The sequence below is a fragment of the Lactuca serriola genome, chromosome 1, assembly GCF_051521515.1.
Source record: "Lactuca serriola cultivar US96UC23 chromosome 1, Lser_US96UC23_V15, whole genome shotgun sequence".
NCBI classification, from domain to species: domain Eukaryota; kingdom Viridiplantae; phylum Streptophyta; class Magnoliopsida; order Asterales; family Asteraceae; genus Lactuca; species Lactuca serriola.
This window is the reverse complement of record NC_136408.1, coordinates 59,695,219-59,715,774: the sequence shown is the minus strand read 5'-3', so window position 1 is coordinate 59,715,774 and position 20,556 is coordinate 59,695,219. Positions and strand designations below refer to the sequence as shown.

The following is a 20,556-nucleotide window of genomic DNA, read 5'->3' as shown; positions in this document are numbered from 1 at the left end:
TTTGTTAAAGACATTCCGTCTCTGTTCTGTCGCAAATTTCCATGATCATTTTTTTTTTCCGTAGCTAATCCCTTGCAAAGTTCATATATATACTAAATTTTTTTTTGTCCATCGTTGATCTGTCGCAACCTTTAGACATGATTTTTCCCCATAGGTAATCCCTCGAAAAATTCTTAAATTAATTTTGTTCTTTTTCCGTCGTTGATCCGTCACAAACTTTAGACATAATTTTTTTTATGTAGCTAATCCCTCACTAAATTCATGCATTATTATTATTTTTTTTTGTCACTAATCCGTCGCGAACTTATAATATCATTTTTTTTATTATGATTCTAAAAGGAACAAAATACTACAATCATCAAATTATTATACTAAAAAACATCAAATAATGATACAACCAAAAGCAGCACAGAGAGCAGTAACAGATCCGATTGTTATAACATATATGAAATCATGATGATTGTTTTAGATGTAAATAAACATGAAATTACAATTACGCCCTTCAGAAATAAATGTTGTATGCTTACACTGCTCCATTCATTCCATAACTAGCAAAAGCAGAGGCGATAGGGGTATCAGGGTCTAATTGGGAACATGGCACCAAACCAATCACTACAGTGGATACATCTCTCTGAGGATTCTTCACCTGTAATATAAACAATATGAAAATTACAATTATACCCTTTAGAAAGAACAATCACAATCACTAGTGTTACCTCTTCTGCTGTGCTGGTTACTGCATCAAAACCATCATATGAGAAAAAAAAACGTTTGTAGATCCAGCAAGTACTCCATTAGCTCCATACGGGAAATACCTGAAAATCTGAAACATGTTTCATGTTGCCAAGGGTAAAATGGTAATTTAACACATGTGAAAAAAATGAACATATTACCCGCCTGGAACTTTATATCCATTGAGTCTTGGAACCTATGTATCCACCAACTACTATGATGAAAAGCAAGGCTACAACGTTTATTGTAGTGATTATGCCTTGAGCCAATGAACTCTAAAAGTATTCATTTTATTAGTATAATAAAATTTAAGAATAAGTCATTAACTGAAAGGACTAAAATACCTCTTTGATTCCAGTGCAAAGTAGTCCAGTTATAATGAAGACTAAAACAACAGCACAAGGATCAACTACAATTCCAAGAATGGTGGGTCGAGTTAAGAAAGCAGAAAGCTTATCTGGACCTCCAAAAAACACAGCCTGTTTAAAACTGAAATTATAATTCGAAAAAGAAAAAGAAAAAGAAACTTGAAATTATAAATTAGGTTGAAAGAAAAAGGAGATGAAGTGCACCATATTTGTGGATATGCCACGGGCTACTGCTGCTCCACCAAGTGTGTATTTAGGAATCAGGGACCAACCAATCAACCAAGCAACACTGGAAGTTGAAGGGGATAGAATATTGATTTGCAGAAAGAAAATATGAATATATGAATAAGAGAATTCTTAGGAGAAATTACGAGATTACCCTTCTCCAACATATAAGTAAGAATAGTGATATGCACTCCCTGTAGATGGGCAACGACATGCGATTTATGCATAACATAATGCTGAAAGTCCAGCTGCTATTCCGGCTATGAGGAATGATATTGTGATTGCAGGCCCTATTTTCTCTTTAGCAACTGTTCCAACAAGAATGTAAACTCCAGCTCCAATTGTTTCTCCAAATCCTGATAAAATTGGTTTGACTTTTAGGTTAATTGATACCAATACATCCCAACATCATACATACATACATACATACATACATACATACATAACAAATTCATTGCATAACGACACTAAAAGAAACAGCGTGTATTAATCAACAAAACATATGTATGTATCAATTTTACTTAATGTAAATCCGAGAAGTGATCAATAACAGATAGACGATGAAAGGTGAAAAGTGATGATACGTAAGTTGATTGAAAGTTTACCAATGGCAATGAGATCAAAAAACAGAGAGACATTTGGCCAACTGAAAACCCTCAGCTCTAGCGACACTTGCATCAACCAAGGGAATAAAAACTAATTCTATTTGTCTTTCTAAAATCATTAACGGAGGTTATTATCATGTTTCCTACAGAATCATTAGAGCATGTTTATCATAATCGTTCAATAGTTACATTACATTGATCAAAAGATGCATTGGCCAAAAAAGAAGAGGAAATAAGACAAAATTACATACCTGCCTTGGAGAACTACTCAAGGGATGTCGTACTTATATATTGACACATTGATCTGTCAAGAAATGAATAATGATTAAAAAAAATTAATAAAAGGAAACAACTACAAAATATATTTCACATGGAGATATGAAGATATGGAGATATGTTATAACACTAAATATATTTCCATGTAAAGTGTTACTTTTGCTTTAATTTTACTTTTAAATTGTGATCAAGAGAAAACATTTTTCACAGATGTCAACTACTTAATTTCACTCTAGAACACAGACTATAATTTTCAACTTGCTACAAAAATAGAGCTTCATCACTTGCTAAAACCCATTTTATATGCAATCATAATCATGGTTTTATGCTTTTTTGTATGTTATTTGAATTTAGATATAAGATGGTGTTTACGTAAGTCGCACATTGACACCATTGTATGTCTCATAAGGCATTTCAACTGAAGAAAATTCAAAAGGAAATGTTTTCCTTTCATATATTTCACCAGGAACATCCAGTTCACGAACTACATAACAAAGGGTAACATAGTAAATTACTGATGAATAATGATGTTGAATTATCAATTATCAATGAAAAAACAACATAAAAGTTGTCATTTCATCAATAACATGTAAAAGTTAGCCTCCAAACAGATGGACTTACCAACAGAGGTAAAGTCATAGAAGTTGCCTCTGTCAAAATAAATTTATACAAACAGAAATAAAATACTAAAATATTATTAATATTGATTTGCATGACAATTTCTCCTATAAATAAGTAGAAAACTCACCAATTTGACCAAGGAGTTCTATTTTAATGCCATTATGTTCGACCTTCTTCCCTTGCATTGGGTCTACAAATATCTGCAAAAGGGTAAATAAGTAAATTCAACTTGTTTCGATCAGTAGCTAGCAAGTAAGATGTTTATTATCCAACAAAATTACAAAACCATCAATAAATACCACTCCAGCAATGCTTTCTTGACTTTGGAAAAGAGGCACCATTGATATCTGACCATTTTCCTTCTTCAAAGGAACCTGATGATGAATTAGTAAAGAAGAATTATTATAGCAGGCCAAAGTATTGATATACTAAACAATAATCATCTATCTAGAATGAGAACAATAAGAATAGCTTACTTGTTTGTGAGTTTTCACATCATTAAATGTAACTGAAATATTACAAGAAGGCTTGAAAGATCCTATATTAGTAAGTGGAGTGAAGTAAATTGCTATTTCCTGCAATGTTCTTGTAATATGCATTAACCTTACCAAGTATCCCCTGAAAGCTGCTTGTGCCTTAGTAGCAACCTGTTCTAGCCTGATTAAATCATCATCATTTGCAACATTTAGTAAGTTGGCACTGGAGCTCTTCTCTAACTGTGATTGTTCTCCATTTATGTTGCTGATGTGGCACACTGGTGTTGACATAACAGTAGAGTCAACAGCAAGATCATTTGATTGTGTGTTGAGGGTAATAGAGGTCTTTTTGTCTAAACTAGCATCCTTCAAGAATAATAAGATACCATCATGTATATGTGTTTTACTAGTAACAGGTGTAACTGTAAACTGTAAATTAACACTTTTACTTACTTTTGAGATATTAGATTTTGATGACTCTTCCCAAAAAGAACAGTCTTCATCCACTTTCCAGGAGATTAGATTCCTTGAGTAATTCACGAGATTAATTCATTGAATAATTTTCAACACATTGCTACTTGTTTTCAATTAGGTACATGCTATTAACTTCATCAATTGTCAAGATTATCAATTCATAGCTAATCCTATCAATCTAACACAACACAATACAATGACCTAAACTTATGCATATCATCCACAAAGTTCAAAATTACCTCAAGGTTAATCAAATTTCTATAAACAAGAGCTTGAATGGGATGACCACCACTGTGATCCAGCTACCGCCAACAGAACCACCACCGCTATCTTATCGGGTGATCGACGTCGTTGTTGCCGCTGAGCAGTTGTACGGTCTGGAGTAGTTGTGAATCAACAGATCGAAAGGCATTGGCATGGAAGTAAGTTGTGAGTCAACGAGGAAGGGAGTCAAACCGAGAAGAAAGCCAACGAGGATGTGATTTCAGATCAAGTTTTCCTTTGAGAGGCTTGAAAGAGGGATGATACAGGTTGACTGTGGTGGAGGCGATTTCCTGGACAGATTAGAGATTTGACGGTCATATAGGGATTTGGTAGGAAATCGTCACTTTGGGAATAAATCGGTGGGAATGAAAATAAAACGAGGGAACGAGTAAAGGAAGAAAAGCCAGGAATGAAAAAAGGAAGGCGTAGATTTTCTGCAAGGGTTTAGCGAGGGCCAGGAAAAAAGCCACTGATTTTTTGCAATCCGTCGTTATTCCCTCGTTGAGAGGTTTTACTTTTCGACGGTTCAGCGAGGGACTTTTTTTTGTCGATAAAATCATACCAATCTGTCATTGATCCCTTGGTAATACGTCTCTAAACTTCTATAATTATTTGGATTGAAATATTTATGCATTCCATCAGTGATTCCTCAGTAAACCGTCGCTAATTAGCTACAGATAAAATCTGTCGCTGATTCCGTCGCTGTAGGTTAGGTTTCTAGTAGTGTCCATCTTCGTTTTGTGTTTATGTACTGAACCCGATGAAAAAGAAGTTGATTTTTGATCACTTATAAGTGTTCATGATTGTACTGAACCTATAATGTGATTAATTTCTTATAATTGTGTGGTTAATTGGATTTGATGAAAAAGATGTAAACTTTTAAGTGGTGATTAATCTCACTGCAGAATTGATCAGTCATCTTTTGTGATTATTTTTTCAGAATTGATAAGTAATCTTCTATGATTAATTATTTAATTTTACACTACAATATGAATTTGATGAAAAAAATGTAGACGTAATGCTCTTGTATTTTATGTTTTGTTTTTGCAGATAAGATAGAAGAGAATCATGGATCGATCATGGATTATTTTCTGTTTGCGTTTTAGGTATCTGATCAAGCCGATTAAATGGGAGAAAACGTGATGATTCATTTCAAAGATTTTGAAATTTTATTCAGCTTACATTGAAAGATATTTGGTGGAGGTTATCAAGTCAAGATGGAAGAAACTATCATAAAGTCATCTTTCAATGAAGTCATCAGGTTATCTAAAATTGATTGGTGGTTCTTATAGTAAAAATCAGGCATTATTATCATATCAAGAGAAAATATATTTGTAAGAAACTATTATAAATGTACATATGTTAATTGTTTTAACATGTGAAAATATGGTAAAAAACTAGTAATCAATCAAATTCATTACTATTTCCCGGTTCATGATATGTTTTTTTTAATAGAAAGGGTAAAATGGTCATGTTTATCATTTAACACAGCTAGTCAGATGGATAATTAAACAACATGATTTTAGTCAGACGTAGATTTTGTCTTCAGACCCAGTCTGAACTCTGACCTGCTCAGATCTAACTCAGTCAGTAACTATCAAACAACACCTAAGCCATTTAGTTGCTTTTAGCTCGTTTTAAGACTTTCCCTCTTTTCTAGCTTCTATCTTAGCTGGGTTTTAAAAATTTGCCGTTTCTAAAAAGTACATGAATCGTTGATGTGGGATGGTTAAATGTACATGTTTCGTGCTGAACATGGTGTTTTTTTTTTTTTTTTTTTCATTTTTTATTTGGACCGTCACTGTGATTTTTTGTTGCGATTTTCGTCTCTGGTATACCTGAAATGAATATATTGCCCTTATGTATTTAGTTTCTTATTTATTTTTTAGATACTTACTGATATTATTATTTAAACAAGTGGGTCCGACCCACCCCGCTCCCTATCCTTTCTTACAATCACCCTCACCTATCGTCGTGCCCTTCTTCTTTTCCCTTAGACCCTTCTTCTCCTCTCACCCGAGACAAACAAACCAGTTTCTCTCATTTATCTCCCCATCTCAACTCTGGCGAACTCTTCCTTCAACCCTACATCACCACCACCCTTTAAACCAAAGAATTGTAACATACTCGTCCTTCTTCTATCACCTACCACAAACCTTACCAACATCAACGCCTCCTTCTCTCAAATTCGAAAAACTCATCCTTCAACACTAAATCACTGCCACCGTACCGGTCCACACCCACCTGTCACCATTACAACCTTCGCTAGCAACATACAACTACCATCACCATTGATGTTTTCTACAACACCCCTCGCCCGGGTGGTTTTAAAATATCATTTGAAAGGAAATGTTTAGTTTTGAAAATTATAAAATTATAAAATTTAAAATAATTGATGTCACAACTGCATTTTAGCTATGAAATTCTGTAATCATGTAAACGTCATCTATGATAAAAATTGTAACTCTAACTTGATACCATGCACTATGTTCATTCTATGACAACAAACTTAATCAAGATTCACAAGTGAAGTTCAAAACTCCATACAAAGTATTCAAATAGTCAATAATGAGTTGAAAACCCTAAAAATCCCGGTTCAAGTTTATTATGGACTAGGATTTCCTTATTGGGCCTAATGGACCAATACGCATTCAATTCAACTTTATTGGGCTTAGAAACCCTATTTGGATTCTGAATGGACCCAAATCATAAATCTATAACATTTTGGACCATTTGGGCCTATAATGATTCATTCTAATCCTAATGGGTCTTATTGGGCCATAAATGATTTCCATTTACCCTAATGGATTTTTATTGGGCCGTAAACCATTCTAAGGGCCCAGTGGGCCGAAAAATAATTCTTGGGCCTCATGATTTCGAGCAAAGGCAAGGAATAACCCAAGATAATCCATTCCTTCCTCCTAGCCCAATTGATCGGCCTATATATATATATATATATATATATATATATATATATATATATATATATATTTAAGTAAAAAAAAAGAGGGATAAATTGTGCACTTGCCACCTCACTTTTGCATGGTGGGTTTCCATGCACCTATCACTTCAACCCTATCTCCTTCTCTCTTCTTCTACCCTCGGACGAAGATCACAACACCCCCATCATCTCCATTTTCTCTCAAAAGCTCTCTCCAAAAACTCCTCTTTACTCCTCAAATTTTCGTGATTTGTATGCGTGCATCCAAGAATTATTCTACAAAGATCACTTCTAGGTAAGTTGCTAACACACTTAAATGATTTGTCTCCATTTCATGCAAGAGTTCTCATCTATAAACACTCTATTTCATGATCTAGCTTCCTAGAACTTTTTAAGTTCGAAATCCACTCAAGAAAGCTTGCTAGAGCCAAAACCTCTTCCATTTCTTCTTCAAAACCGAGAACAACAAGCAAAGGTGAGTTCATACCCCCTTGTTTTCGGTTTTACATGTTTTTTTAGGGAGAATACAAGTAAAATGTGTAGATTGATGTGTTTTATGCATGTTATGTGTGATTTTCTTGGCTTATGTTGTGTTTGTGTGATAAAAATCGATGGATCTATAAAACTTAAACAAAATGGGTGAGATTCACAAACTATAACAATCTATACATCATACTACAAAGACAAAAGTGTTATACATGCCTAATATGTGAAAAACAAAACAAAAATCTTGTATATGGTCCATTTTTGACAAATAAACAAAAGACTGGGACTAAAGTGACACCTATGGTTTTATAAGGATCAAAGGGTCACATTTGTATAAAATGAGTTTTTATAACAACTATACTTTCCAACGGACCAAAAGTGTAATATTTCACATATTGGGCCTCTTTTTGGGCCTTACAGCCTTTAGGCCCAAATTGCAAAAATATCAGATTTTAGGATTAAAAATGTTATTTGATCAAAATTTTGAGCCAAAAATGTAAATAAACCAAAATCAGGTTTAAAAATGACATTATTTCTAAATTGGGTTAAAAATACAAAGTTTTTTGGAATTTAGGCCGAAAATGTAAAATTCACGGAAAATGGGCCAAAAACATAAAGTTTTGCCAAATAAGGCTGGAAATGTCAATAATTGCATTTTGAGCTGAAATTGTAATTTAAATTACAATTGGGCCGAAAATGCCAAGTAAAATGACTTAAAGGACTAAAAATGTCATTTTTCATCAAAGAGGACTAAGAATGTCATTTTATACTAAGAAGGGACTGAAAATGTAATTTCATGTGAAAAAGGAGCTGAAATGGTCAAATAAATATTTTGAGTCGAATGTGTCAATTATTAAACCATTGGGCCAAGGATGTAAATTCTTATAAGGATTTAAAAATGGTATATTTTTTTTTATAAACTAATAATATTGTTATAGATCAAACTTTGGGTATCTTAACATCATAAGTAATGCTTCATATAAAAAAACACTATACCACATCAAATATACAAAAATAGAACAATGGTACGAATATTCGGCCTGGTACTTGTAATACATGCTTATTGGGCCTTCGTGGTCCAATTGCATGTTTATTGGGCCCAATATATTCAATTAATGTCTACTGGGCCTTAGTGACCCAATGACATGCTCAATGGGTCTAAACTAATTTTTACATGTTATTGGGCCTTAGTTGCCCATTCGCATGTTAATTTTTGCCCGAAGAGATTCATTGTATGCTTAATGGGCTTCAACGTGTCCGTTTGCATGCCATCAAGCCTAGAAATAACTTACGTGTTTAATGGGCCGCAACTGTCCTTATTCATGTTTGTTGGGCCGTGTCTTTCACATTCAAGTATCATCAGGTGTTAGTAAATCAAATTACGTTAAACATTAAACATATTCATGTGACAAATCATTGGGATCTAGTGCGACTTCTCGATTGACACCATTGAGTGTATGACCGTAGCCTGTAGTTATAATTAGAGTCTCCTGGAGGGAGCACGAAAGTTTGTGGATAGATCTATACGGGGGTGACTCCCCCACACCTGAGTTGTTCACTACAGTTAGACTAGGCCAGTCTAGGGTGCCAAAATCTTGATCCAAACCGATGTTTGGAAAAACGCCAAGACATGTGAATTAGTCATTATTATGCATTGTTATAACGATTCACGTAGAGATCCATTACCATCGATACATTATGGAAATCAAAGTGCTTAAATCATAATTATACGAAAACAATTCTTACGATCATACAAGGATTACGACACATTTATAAATAAGAAAATATAGGATTTTCTAGGAAATGCTATTATTCATTACCCTCTACTTACAATAGATACAATACAAGGAATTTTTTTGAATTGCTTACTTATATATGTTTTTACAAAGGAAATCACACATACTTTTATTCTTGATCATTACATCATTTTCATAAAATTTACAGAAATCGGATTTTATAGGTTTTACAAACAATACAAAATCTTTCACTTAAACATGCTTATGAACTCACCAACATTATATATGTTGATCATTTTCAAAATAGCTTGTATTCTCAGGTAATCGTTAAGCCGAATAAATCATCAAGAGTATTTTGGGAATTTTATATTGACGTGCTAATCTCCGTACAATTTATGTTTTGAATTATGTACTGTGAAGCAATGTACTTGATGTGAACCATATTGGTTGTAATATGTAATGAATGGTGATGTTTATGTTATGTTTCATATATATATATATATATATATATATATATATATATATATATATATATATATATATATATTTATTGTGAGGATATTTCAAATGATAATCACACGAGCTCTCAGACGTTTCCGCCGTCTGGTTCGGGGGTGTGACAGGTTGGTATTAGAGCATTGTTTATAGTGAACTGACATATCTAACCATACATGATATGGAACTATAAATACCATGGGACTAAAACACTCTAAATAAAGTGCATACGCTAAAACAATAACACTAAAAGTTTCTAAGGGAAATAGAACACCTAGACAATCATGTAGTTATATTGGGGGTGTGACAATTGATGAAAAATTACGTTCCCATAACAACTCAAAAAGGTTTTCTTGTTTAAAATGTAAGGAATCAATAATTATCTTAATAAGGTTCAAGTTCCCTACAAGCTAAGGTGTTAGAAAATGTCTCCCATCTCTAATTTCTCGAATCATTTAATCTGAACACATATCAAAATAGTTAGGCAATGATTTTGCCTTGTGTTACCCGAGGTTGATTCATTTTGAACGAGAGGATGTAAATCCAAATTACTCAAATCAAGCCTCCAAAAATAGTTTAAAACACATTGAACAATTAGGGTTTAATAATACAAATCAAATCAAGGGACTTAAATGCCCAAAAGATTTATTTCTAACAATATTATTTCCAGAAAGGATAGATAAGTCCCACAAATTACATACATAATAAATCAAGATTTTTTAAATAAGATAAGATGCAATGCATGAAATTGTTCTCACCATTTTGCCAAATCTAATAAGTCAAACTCACTAACTAAGGTCAGATATGTAAAGCTCATGACAAATGAAACAATGAATATTTGCCCTAATATTCATAACTAGTCTTGATAGCCGGATATGAAGAGTTCATGATAGACAACACTGTTAACTTTTGCACTTATATCTACAAACTAGACACTAGGGCCATCACCCTAGGCCACATAAGGGGTAGCTAGCCTATATTTGTGCACATGAGGATAATATAAAATTCTACTCACAATACAAATAATAAACTCGATTTAGTTACTCAAGATCTATGTAGCAATCAATATCATTTTAGGAAAATATATATAAAAAAAAATACAATGTAAGGTAAGGGATGTGTGTTACCGGTAGCTCACCTTACTCCAAAAATTAGCAAACACCAAGATCGTATTCATTTGAATTACTATTCTCCAAGATCTATGCTTCTCAATCAATTCCTAGTGTTATCATGAAGAGGTGTCAAAAGACTAATATACCCATCTATAATGGTTCTTGAACTTAAGCATCACCTAGATGTAACTAGAAATGAGTCAATACCCCATTAAGTGACCCATTAATCTACTTATTAAGCTCTAAACTCCAATATATATATATATATATATATATATATATATATATATATATATATATATATATATATATTAGTTTCAAACATTCCTTATGCTAAAGTATTAACATATGAGAAAACAATGCGTGATTTTGAGTCCATATGCAAAAGTTATGAACAAAACAATTTTTGGTGACCAAGTATAAAGTGGAAGAGAGCAACACACATCACGTTTTAAAGAGAGAACACGCCTCTCTCCAATATGCATCACATTCTCTTGTAGAGTACATCGCATTCTACATAACAAATTGCCATATTTCAGTTTTGATTTCTCAATTGACCATTCTACTTTTGCATATCTTTTGGAGGTATTTTCCAATTCATTTTTTACCACTTACATGGGTTTCCACACATGTTTAGAAGATATCATATAAAATACTTAATCCATTAACTGCTCAACATTAACTTAGAGTCCAAGTGCCCCTTAAACTCTTAAACAAAGGACTTGATAACTTAAATTTTGTAATAAAACCTCTTACTAGAAATATAATCCATTCCAAATGCATTTAATATTCAAATGAATGTTTCCAAATGCATAATATCATGCTAAATCACATTCTAAAGGATTCTAGGATCTTAATATAACTATGGAATTACTATCTCAATTCCATAGTTCCCAAAATGCCGTTATGACTAAACATTTATTAGAATCACCTAGAAATCAAGAAATTATTCGTGTTTCACATCCAAATCAATCACAATATATCCATTCATGATTTAAAATACCATTTACGTATCTAGATGTTCAAATCAACATATTAGTTTCCTAACTCAATAATAAAATCCCAAAATCATCTTTTAAGCTATGATTCTCTCATTCAAATGAGTTTGTGCATCTATAATGGATTTATTGCAGAAAAACAAAATAAATGATCATATAATCGTTTAGAAATCAACTTAACAATTCCATGATCATAATTTGAGATTCTAGGCTTATGGCTAAATTCTTACCTAAACACCAAATCCAGCAAATGAATCATACGATTAGGTTTATAACTTCAGAAGGGTTGGAAAACAAAACCCTAGACATCAATTTAATTTAAAATCAACATTAGGTTTCTACCCCCATCATAAATTCGAATTTGAAGATGAACTAGTGAGGAATTATACCTTGAAATCCTTAGATTTCTTCAATTGTTGCTTCAATTGACAAATCTATGCTTGACTGAAACCCTAACATGAGCTCCTATTCAAAACCTCTAGATGGAATACAAGGTTGTGAAAGAGAAGGTACACCTATTGTTTCCCTTATTTTTGAATTCTACCTTCAAGGTTACATATTTTGACTAAAACCACCACCTTCTACATATTTGTGATCTTTTAAAGGTTGACTCAACTAGTCCTTCACCATCCATATTATTCTTTAATAGCCCAACCATCATTTAAGTGACTCAAACCTTTGGTCAAATGCACTTTCTTCATTTTGACATTTTTAACCCTAAACCCTAAATTGTTATAATTTCAAAATTTAACATTTCCAGCTTATCATTTAACCAATTATTATGATTTAATCTAACTATTCCATTATTCTAACTTGATTATTTATTTATTTTAATTTATTTAGATTGAACACTTTTTGAACCAAACTTTATTTTGGAACAATCATCTATTTATGTTTGGAATTTGACTTCTAGACTTTTCCACCACTACCATTGATTCTTTCTGCCACCGTCACCAAATTTGGATTTATGGATGATTATAACCATTAGACCTATAACCACCATCAATGCCTTTAATTTATGGAATTTCATATGGATAATTTCATCAGGTTTGGTTTTGAATTAGGTTTAACTTGGTATGGTTATTAATTGGGATTCAAATAACGGTAATTCATATTTTCGTTTGACACTCGGGATTTGTAGGTTGGATATTTGGTTTTAATTAAAGGTTTAGGATTGATTTTGACAAGTGGTGGTTGCCAAAGGCGAAAAGGAGGTGAGTGGTGGTAATATCATAGACGTGAGAAAAGTAGAAGTGTGTGGTAAGAAGGTGGGCCGTAACAAAAATAATAAATATTAAAGGAATAAAAAAGTTAATAAAAACTAAAAATTACAAAATAAAAATAAAAGGGTATTATAATAGGGTGGTGAATCGTATACAATAAAATTTTTCTATACACAACAATTTTTGCTTTATAGAGTTGTACAATATAACATTTTAAAGCACATATTGTTATGTATGGAGAAAATTGTTGTTACGAATCAGTTCCCATTATAATATTGCATTCGACAGAGATGCAAATCATAACAAAAAACTAGGCGAATCCCCGCGCGTTGCGCGATAATAGAATTATATAGTTAAAATAATAACTTTTACCAAATTATTATTTAATATTTCTACTTTGAAACAAAATGTTAGTAGTAAAACAAACATATAGTTAACATATTAGTTTTATTAAACATTATAGTTTAATTTTTAAGTCATTGTGATATATACAATTATTTGATAATTTTATAAACCGTTTAAAATTGTGTAAAGTATATATCAAATGAATGATAATATAACGGGTAACAAAACGTATGAACAAAAATATGAACTGCAACCTTTAGTAACATAAAAATAGAAAAACACATATTATAACATTTATATTAAAAAAGATATATATACAACGAATAATAAAAAATATGAAAAATAAACACTATAACTTTTAATAACATAAAAACACTAAAACATCTATTATAACATTTATATTAACTCTTCATATTTAAATCACAAATCTCTTCAAATACATTAATGTTTTTAATGAGCAAAACTTTACAACCTTATAAAAGAAAGGAAAATAAAAAGTTATTAGTGATTACTAATTAATAATCATAAATTAGAAAACTCTTGAGTTGTAGCTTGAGTTTCAAATGAATGCAATACTTGAAAATATATATTATTTATTATTATTATTATTATTATTATTATTATTATTATTATTATTATTATTATTATTATTATATTCTTCTAAATAATTGGTTTTGATGCATCATTTTAATCCCTTCAATTATTAAACATAAAGATATTTAATTATAAATTTATATACATAGGTGCATATATTAAACAAATCATATATAATATATATATTTTCGTAAATGTCATATGTAATTCTTGTCGTACTAATATCGATAAATTACTTTCATATAAAGAACATATCATGATAAGTCTATCATAATTACATATCAAATGTTCAAAATTATGTTATGTTTTAAATAATGTCTTTTAAATATGTTGTGTAGGATAACCCAACAAAAAAATAATAGAAAATAAACATAATCAAAATAGAAAAACTACAATCAAATAAATAAGAGCATTGGTGGTTGAATATATAAATAAAGATGTTACATAAACATACATTTAAATCAAAAGAAAAATCTAACATTCGTCAACTTTGCTCAAACAAAAAAACCTATATTCATTTTATGAATCTTCTTTCTTCATTTAACACCATTCAACCATAGAAACTTGATGACAATTCTTCACTAACCTGCAATCAAAATATTTTTCTTGAAAAAGAAGAAGCAGAAAGATATTTCAAGCAAAATATTGATGTTTGAAGAGTCACATTCAAGATTGAGTAATACACACAAATCACATATAAAGATTAAATGTGAAACTGAATATAAAGAAAGAATAGAAAAGCTTCATTTGTTTTGGTTGAAAGAAAAAAATCATATTACAATTACCATCGATGCGACATAACCCATTTCTTCAAATCATCATATTTGAATCGTGAATGCTTCAACTATACGAAAACTTTTGAATCACAATATGTACAAATCCTTCTTACATGTAAGATTTTATATAACACAAAAGACATAAAAGATTGACATTTTTATAGTAAACTTTTCACTAAATGTTAATTAAACATAATATAAGTTATAAAACTTTTGAGTGTTAAATCATAATTAAGAAAACTTTTGAGTTGCATTAGTTAAAAAAAGGGGTTTCAAATTAATGTGGTTTGAGAAAGTTAAAAAATGAGGTTTCAAATACATGAGATTCAAGAAAAAATGCTAGCTTTATAAGGATGTATGAATATATCATACAAACGGTCTGAATAAAAAAAAAGATAGGACAAAACAATTCGACCATTGACCAAACGTCCAAAACCCGTGGACAATTCATGTAATTTACCCAACTAGTTAAATTGTTGTCATTCTCTCTTGCCTTCTAAAAAATAATATCTAAAATTTCCCAATTCATTTAAAAGTTTTGATAATAGTAAACTATTTCAAAAATTGTTGTACACATAGACTAATTTAAAATCGAAATTAGGTTGAAGGGAGTGGTAACACACTCCTTTATTTTGTCACATTCCTTATCACATACAAGGAGTGGTATTCCATGGAGAGAGAGAACTCTCTTTTTTTGGCTGCACACCCCAAACCTTATGGGGGGTATGGGGGTGTTGGCTACGGTTTCATATGCCATGTTGCACTCCATTCCTTCTGGTATTAAAAGTGGCAAAATGGATAGTTTCTGGGGGCTAAGGAATTGAAAGCAACTAATTTCCTCTGAAAACCTTGGAATACATGGAAAACAGCGTGTTTGGGAAAAGTGTCAAAACTACCGTAGGAAATGCCTTGAAATGCTTGCTGGAAATCCCTTGGAAAATTTTCCTATACGAGTTTTTTTTACTGACAATTTTTTTTTTCCCTTGGAATGGTCTGTTCCTACAAATTTCTACGCCTTTAATTTACCCGTCGGAAATAAGGCGCCTTTGTAGCAATAAGCTGGCCGTCAACATTTCTTGTCTACTTTTTGAAATAGCAATCGGCTTAAGTCTTTACTAAAATTAAACGTCGAAACACATAACTAATTAGAAAAAGTAGTATTTATTATTTAACCTTACAAACAGAAAGATGCAGCACATCCGTAAAAACTAGTGTACGTCATTTGTAAACCTTACAGATTGTCCAAAAAAGACACATGACACACACTACATATATAGGTGTAACATATTCTTCCTGCAGTGTTTATTAATATGGAACCCAAACGACATGATCTTCGGGTAAGAAATGGCAAACTGGAACACTTCCTGGTTTGACTTTGAGCACTTGAAACGCCAAATGTTTCGGATTCCACTTCGAAGTGTCTGTGTGACAAACGGTCACCGCTTTAGCTTTCGTACCATCAGCTCCCACCAAAGAAACAGAATACGCTCGAGTGCTAACAGTTTTGTGGCAATAAAAGACAGCATATGCGTAGTTTTGCTTGTGGCAAACCACAGCTTTATCTGCTGCAAGTTTCTTGGCTCCTTCAATCGTGTACTTTTGTAACGGAGTACTTTCTTTAGCGTTTACCTCTGTTGATATCGCTTTAACGTTTTTACCTAACTTGCTCGTACTAAAATCGACCATGGACTCTAACGAGGTAGCACAATACTTTTCCTCCCCTTCAATGCCTTTGTTCTCGCATTCACTTAGTGTTTGTTTCATGTCTTGGGCTTCCACGGAGTCGGATTTTATCGAGAACTCATTGTAGATTTGAGGAAGTTTGTTTGATGAAAATGGTATAGACTCAGCTACCTGTCGAGGTAAGAATGTGGCTTTTTGGTCGTCTTTAATGAAATGTGTCTTCATTTCTGTGCCTCGATGCAAGTCGTTTTCCAAGAAAAAAAACGCTACGTTTGGGTTATCCTTAAGTTGATCTTCGGAGGCAGCATAATTGTAGTTGAATGGACTGTGTCCGTATCCGTATCCAACACTAACATCCGTCTGTTTCCCTGGTTTTCCTGTATGCACAGCTACACCGTCCTCTCCAACTCCGACTGCTGTGTTCTTATCTTCCGACCATTCTGTAAATCAATAAATTATTTCTACCAAATCTGTAGAGATTATAGCAAAGGAGACGCAATAAAGAAATCAGAAATAAAGATGAACCTGTAGTTTGTACAAGTTCCTTGATTGCTTTGGGCATAGGACTGTTTGGCAATACAGACTTCCAGTAAACATCTGGATTCACCGCATGACTTGCAACCAGCGCTAGCTGATGGAAACGACAAATAAACACAATTGAATTCAGCTCCAAAATATCATTCTATACATACACGAACACATTTAATAATACTTCAAACGGGCCAAAACTTCTTGGGCCATTTGTGGTGAAAAAAGACATTAAAATATCAGAATTTTTAAATAGCCAAAAAATTAATGATGATGAGAATATACTTACAGAAAAAAGTGTATAAACGTTGAGAACATTGAACTTCATTGGAGAAAAACTGAAACCGAAATCAAACTGAATGTGGAAGTTAGCGTTTGCTGATGTTTGGAGAATGGGTTTGGTGAAGTATTTATAATGGAGTTAATTGATAAATATTGCCAAACTCACCAAGAAAGACGCCCTGTTATAATTATGGCCACCTACCGACTGCAAAGATCAAGTATGCCAAGCCCACATATGGGCGGCAATCATATTTATGCTTGACTGCAATATTTGTTTAAATTATAAGCTAGACTCGTGATGGGTATTACAATTATGGTGGTTATAATTTCAGTTAACTAGTTGGTTATTGTTGGTTGTTATGAGTATCATCATCCGCTAATATATATGAAGGGTTGTCATGTTTCATAAGCCACCTGTTGTATACTATATATATGTTATGTGTTCTAAAGTAAATTGTTGTTGTATATTGTTAAATAGGTGACAAGTCTGTGTAAACACTTCTTGATGATATTGATCTTAAAAGTAGTGATTGACCTTACTTTTATGACATCGGTTTTCCAATTATCTTAGGTATGAACTTGGAGCCCCAATATTATTTTATGCTTGAATCCAATATTTTAGTTAGAGTTTCTTAGGTTTTGGCCCATGAGGTGTTGTACTTACATATGTGGATGTATGGTAACATATTAAGGATCTAAACAGTTATGTCAATGATTATAAAGATTTTATAGTGTCGTCTAGAGTTGCTCTCCATGTGATTATTTATTTGTTTCCGTGGGAGGTTTTGGTAGCTGCAGAATGAAGTACTTTTCAGGGAAAGGAGTCTGTTGTTCGTACTTTTTTATCAGCCTAGATTATCCGCAAATATTTATATGTGTATGAAGAATAATTTGGACTCTTATTCAAGGCATCCAGAGATAGACTCCATTGACTTTTATAGAGTACAAAGAATTACTACATCATATACAACAACATCCACAACCCATTAAACATCTATTCCATCATAATCATCACTTTATTTCTTCTATTGAATCATTCAGTGATTATTCAACTCTACTTCATGTCATCACTCACACTCCATTCAACTCCTATTTAATCTTAATCATCACTCTATTCAAATCTTATACTGCTTGCATTGTGGATGCTCATAGTCCCAAATTTATTTTTATCTCACTTTAACCCCTCCGTAGGCCACTCCCAACTTTGCTTTTTATATCATTGTAAGAATTTCTTTCCTTGCTAACTTCTAGCTTAGTTTCATATTAATTTTTTCTCATTTCTAAAAACAAGTAATGTATATCCCCTCTTTACTAAATACAAAATTGAGTAAATTACACAAACCGTCCACGTGTATCGTTAAATCTGCACGTTTCGTCCTTCATTTTTTTTTTACTCCGATCGTTCACATGATGTTTTTGTTGCAATTTACATCCTTGACATACCTAAAATGACTATATTTCTATTATGATTTAATTTTTAGATAATTATTGACATTATTATGAAAACAAGTGGGTTGACCCATTTCATCTGCAACCACTCACTCCATACCCCACCCCATACTCACCATCACATATCGTCCCACCTTTCTTCTCGAACATGAGAACACCATTGAACTCAAACTTCTTCTCTAAACTAAAACAAACCCTAAGAACATCGGCGCCGCCCTCTCTCAACTTCGACAAACTCATCCTTCAACACTTTATCATGGCCACCATATATCACCGATTCATGTTAGTGGCCACCTCCATCCGTCGCCACTACAACCTCCTCCAACTACATGTCGCGACCACCATCTTTGCTGCTTTCTAGAACCACGTTTGATTTTTGGAATCATCATCGGTTCATGTTTGGGATTTGAACTCTAGATGTGTCCACCACCACCATTAATGCCTTTTGCTACCATCATCAAATTTAGATTTATAGATGATGGAGTTCATTGGATCCATCACCATCAATATTGATGCCTTACTTTATGGACTTTCGTTTGGTTTGATTTTAAATTGAGTTTGATTAGGTTTGATTTTGAGCCGGAGATTCTGTAACACCCTGTTTTGAGTCGTTTCATAATTCGGGGCCGTGACCCGAAGATCAAGTATCATGTGGCTTCGGGCTTTAGGGAAAGAGAGTTTTAGACCCATTTAGATGTGGGTAATGTAGATTGTGTGATCTAAGAGTTCGGTTGTGCTTTGCAGTCAAAGGGTAAAATGGGAAGTGGTGTTTCAGATTTCTTTTAAGAATTATGGATTTTAGTTTGATGTGTTTTAATTCAAGATTAATTAGAAAGGGTTGCAGAGCTCCTCAATACCTTTCCATGGATATAAAGAACGTCGAAATCATAGTTAGAACGAAGAAGTTATGACCATTCGAAGTCAGGAGGCTTTTGGGTTGAGCCTTGTATGTTGGATATATAACGAGTACACTGGGTGTACTAGGCAAGAGGTGATTGCGGAGTCTAACCTAGTATGATATGTGCACTAGGAGTATGTTGGGCATACGTAATCAGATGTCAAACCCTAATTTGAGGGTTTTGAGCCCTATTTAAGCTCCTTAACTCCCCCAAACCTTTCCATTCTCAGCCTCCACCCCTTCAAAGTCCTCCCATGAAATCCTAATCCTAGTGTAACAACCCGATATTTTTCAAGTCAATGTAGCGATCTAAAGTCAAGTATTGTAACATATTTTTGAAATAATAAGAATAGCGTCAAAAATGAAATGCTAAAAATCTCAATTGGGATATATAAAGGGATAGATATCATAACAAGGTTTTCAGAAATATAATGAACACTAAAATCCGAGTTATAATAGAGATGTTATGACCCATCGAAGATCCGCAACAAAACCGGTAAAACACTGTTAAGCAGAAAACGTGAATTTTCAATAAAATGCTTTTTAACCTTAGGTATCTAAATTAAAGTCGTAAATATCATTAAACCGTAAACGTATATAAAAAGAACATCCAAATCTAACTTCGTATGAGGAAGTTATGATTTTTCTAAGTTTCAGATATAGACAACTAAAAACTCGAAATAGAGATCGAGCGACTTTTAGCCGACACAACCTAAACGAGAATCGAAGATCTTGACAAAAGTAGTTCAATGGTAAAAAGACAGATGAAAATGAACGTCGGATAAAGAAGTTATGAATTTTTAACGGACGTTTCCAGTCCCGACCTGTTAAAAATATAATATTAAAAAGAAAAGTCAAAATTAGCCGACGGAGGCTAAACGTAAGTTGTAGAACATAATATCACCTACGTGTGGATATAAAGAACGTCAAAATCGGAACTCGTATGCGAGAGATATGAATTTCCAAAGT

General features: G+C 32.7%; 1 protein-coding gene and 1 pseudogene across 2 annotated transcripts; both read right to left on the bottom strand.

The window, feature by feature from the left end:
- Positions 1 to 413: 413 nt before the first annotated feature.
- Positions 414 to 4,719, bottom strand: LOC145089388 (cationic amino acid transporter 2, vacuolar-like; annotated as a pseudogene). Its single transcript, XR_013701392.1, has 13 exons — positions 4,017 to 4,719; positions 3,757 to 3,829; positions 3,304 to 3,669; positions 3,127 to 3,201; positions 2,955 to 3,027; positions 2,182 to 2,234; positions 1,931 to 2,073; positions 1,480 to 1,681; positions 1,305 to 1,389; positions 1,077 to 1,211; positions 894 to 1,007; positions 717 to 815; positions 414 to 646 (listed from the first exon to the last, which is right to left on the bottom strand). The product of XR_013701392.1 is annotated as a cationic amino acid transporter 2, vacuolar-like (transcript).
- Positions 4,720 to 15,889: 11,170 nt separating this feature from the next.
- Positions 15,890 to 17,360, bottom strand: LOC145089386 (BURP domain protein RD22-like). The gene is made up of 3 exons (XM_079027831.1): positions 17,248 to 17,360; positions 16,956 to 17,061; positions 15,890 to 16,870 (listed from the first exon to the last, which is right to left on the bottom strand). The coding sequence occupies exons 1-3, from the start codon at positions 17,284 to 17,286 to the stop codon at positions 16,053 to 16,055; spliced, it is 963 nt and encodes a 320-aa protein (XP_078883957.1). The 5' UTR covers positions 17,287 to 17,360; the 3' UTR covers positions 15,890 to 16,052.
- Positions 17,361 to 20,556: the final 3,196 nt, after the last annotated feature.

Bases quoted from the DNA above. Each gene is read 5' to 3' on its own strand.
- LOC145089386 (XM_079027831.1), bottom strand. From the start codon at position 17,286: ATGAAGTTCAATGTTCTCAACGTTTATACACTTTTTTCT. The intron at 17,062-17,247 runs GTAAGTATATTC...CGTTTCCATCAG, and splicing joins ACGTTTATACACTTTTTTCT to CTAGCGCTGGTTGCAAGTCA. The intron at 16,871-16,955 runs GTTCATCTTTAT...ATTGATTTACAG, and splicing joins GGAACTTGTACAAACTACAG to AATGGTCGGAAGATAAGAAC.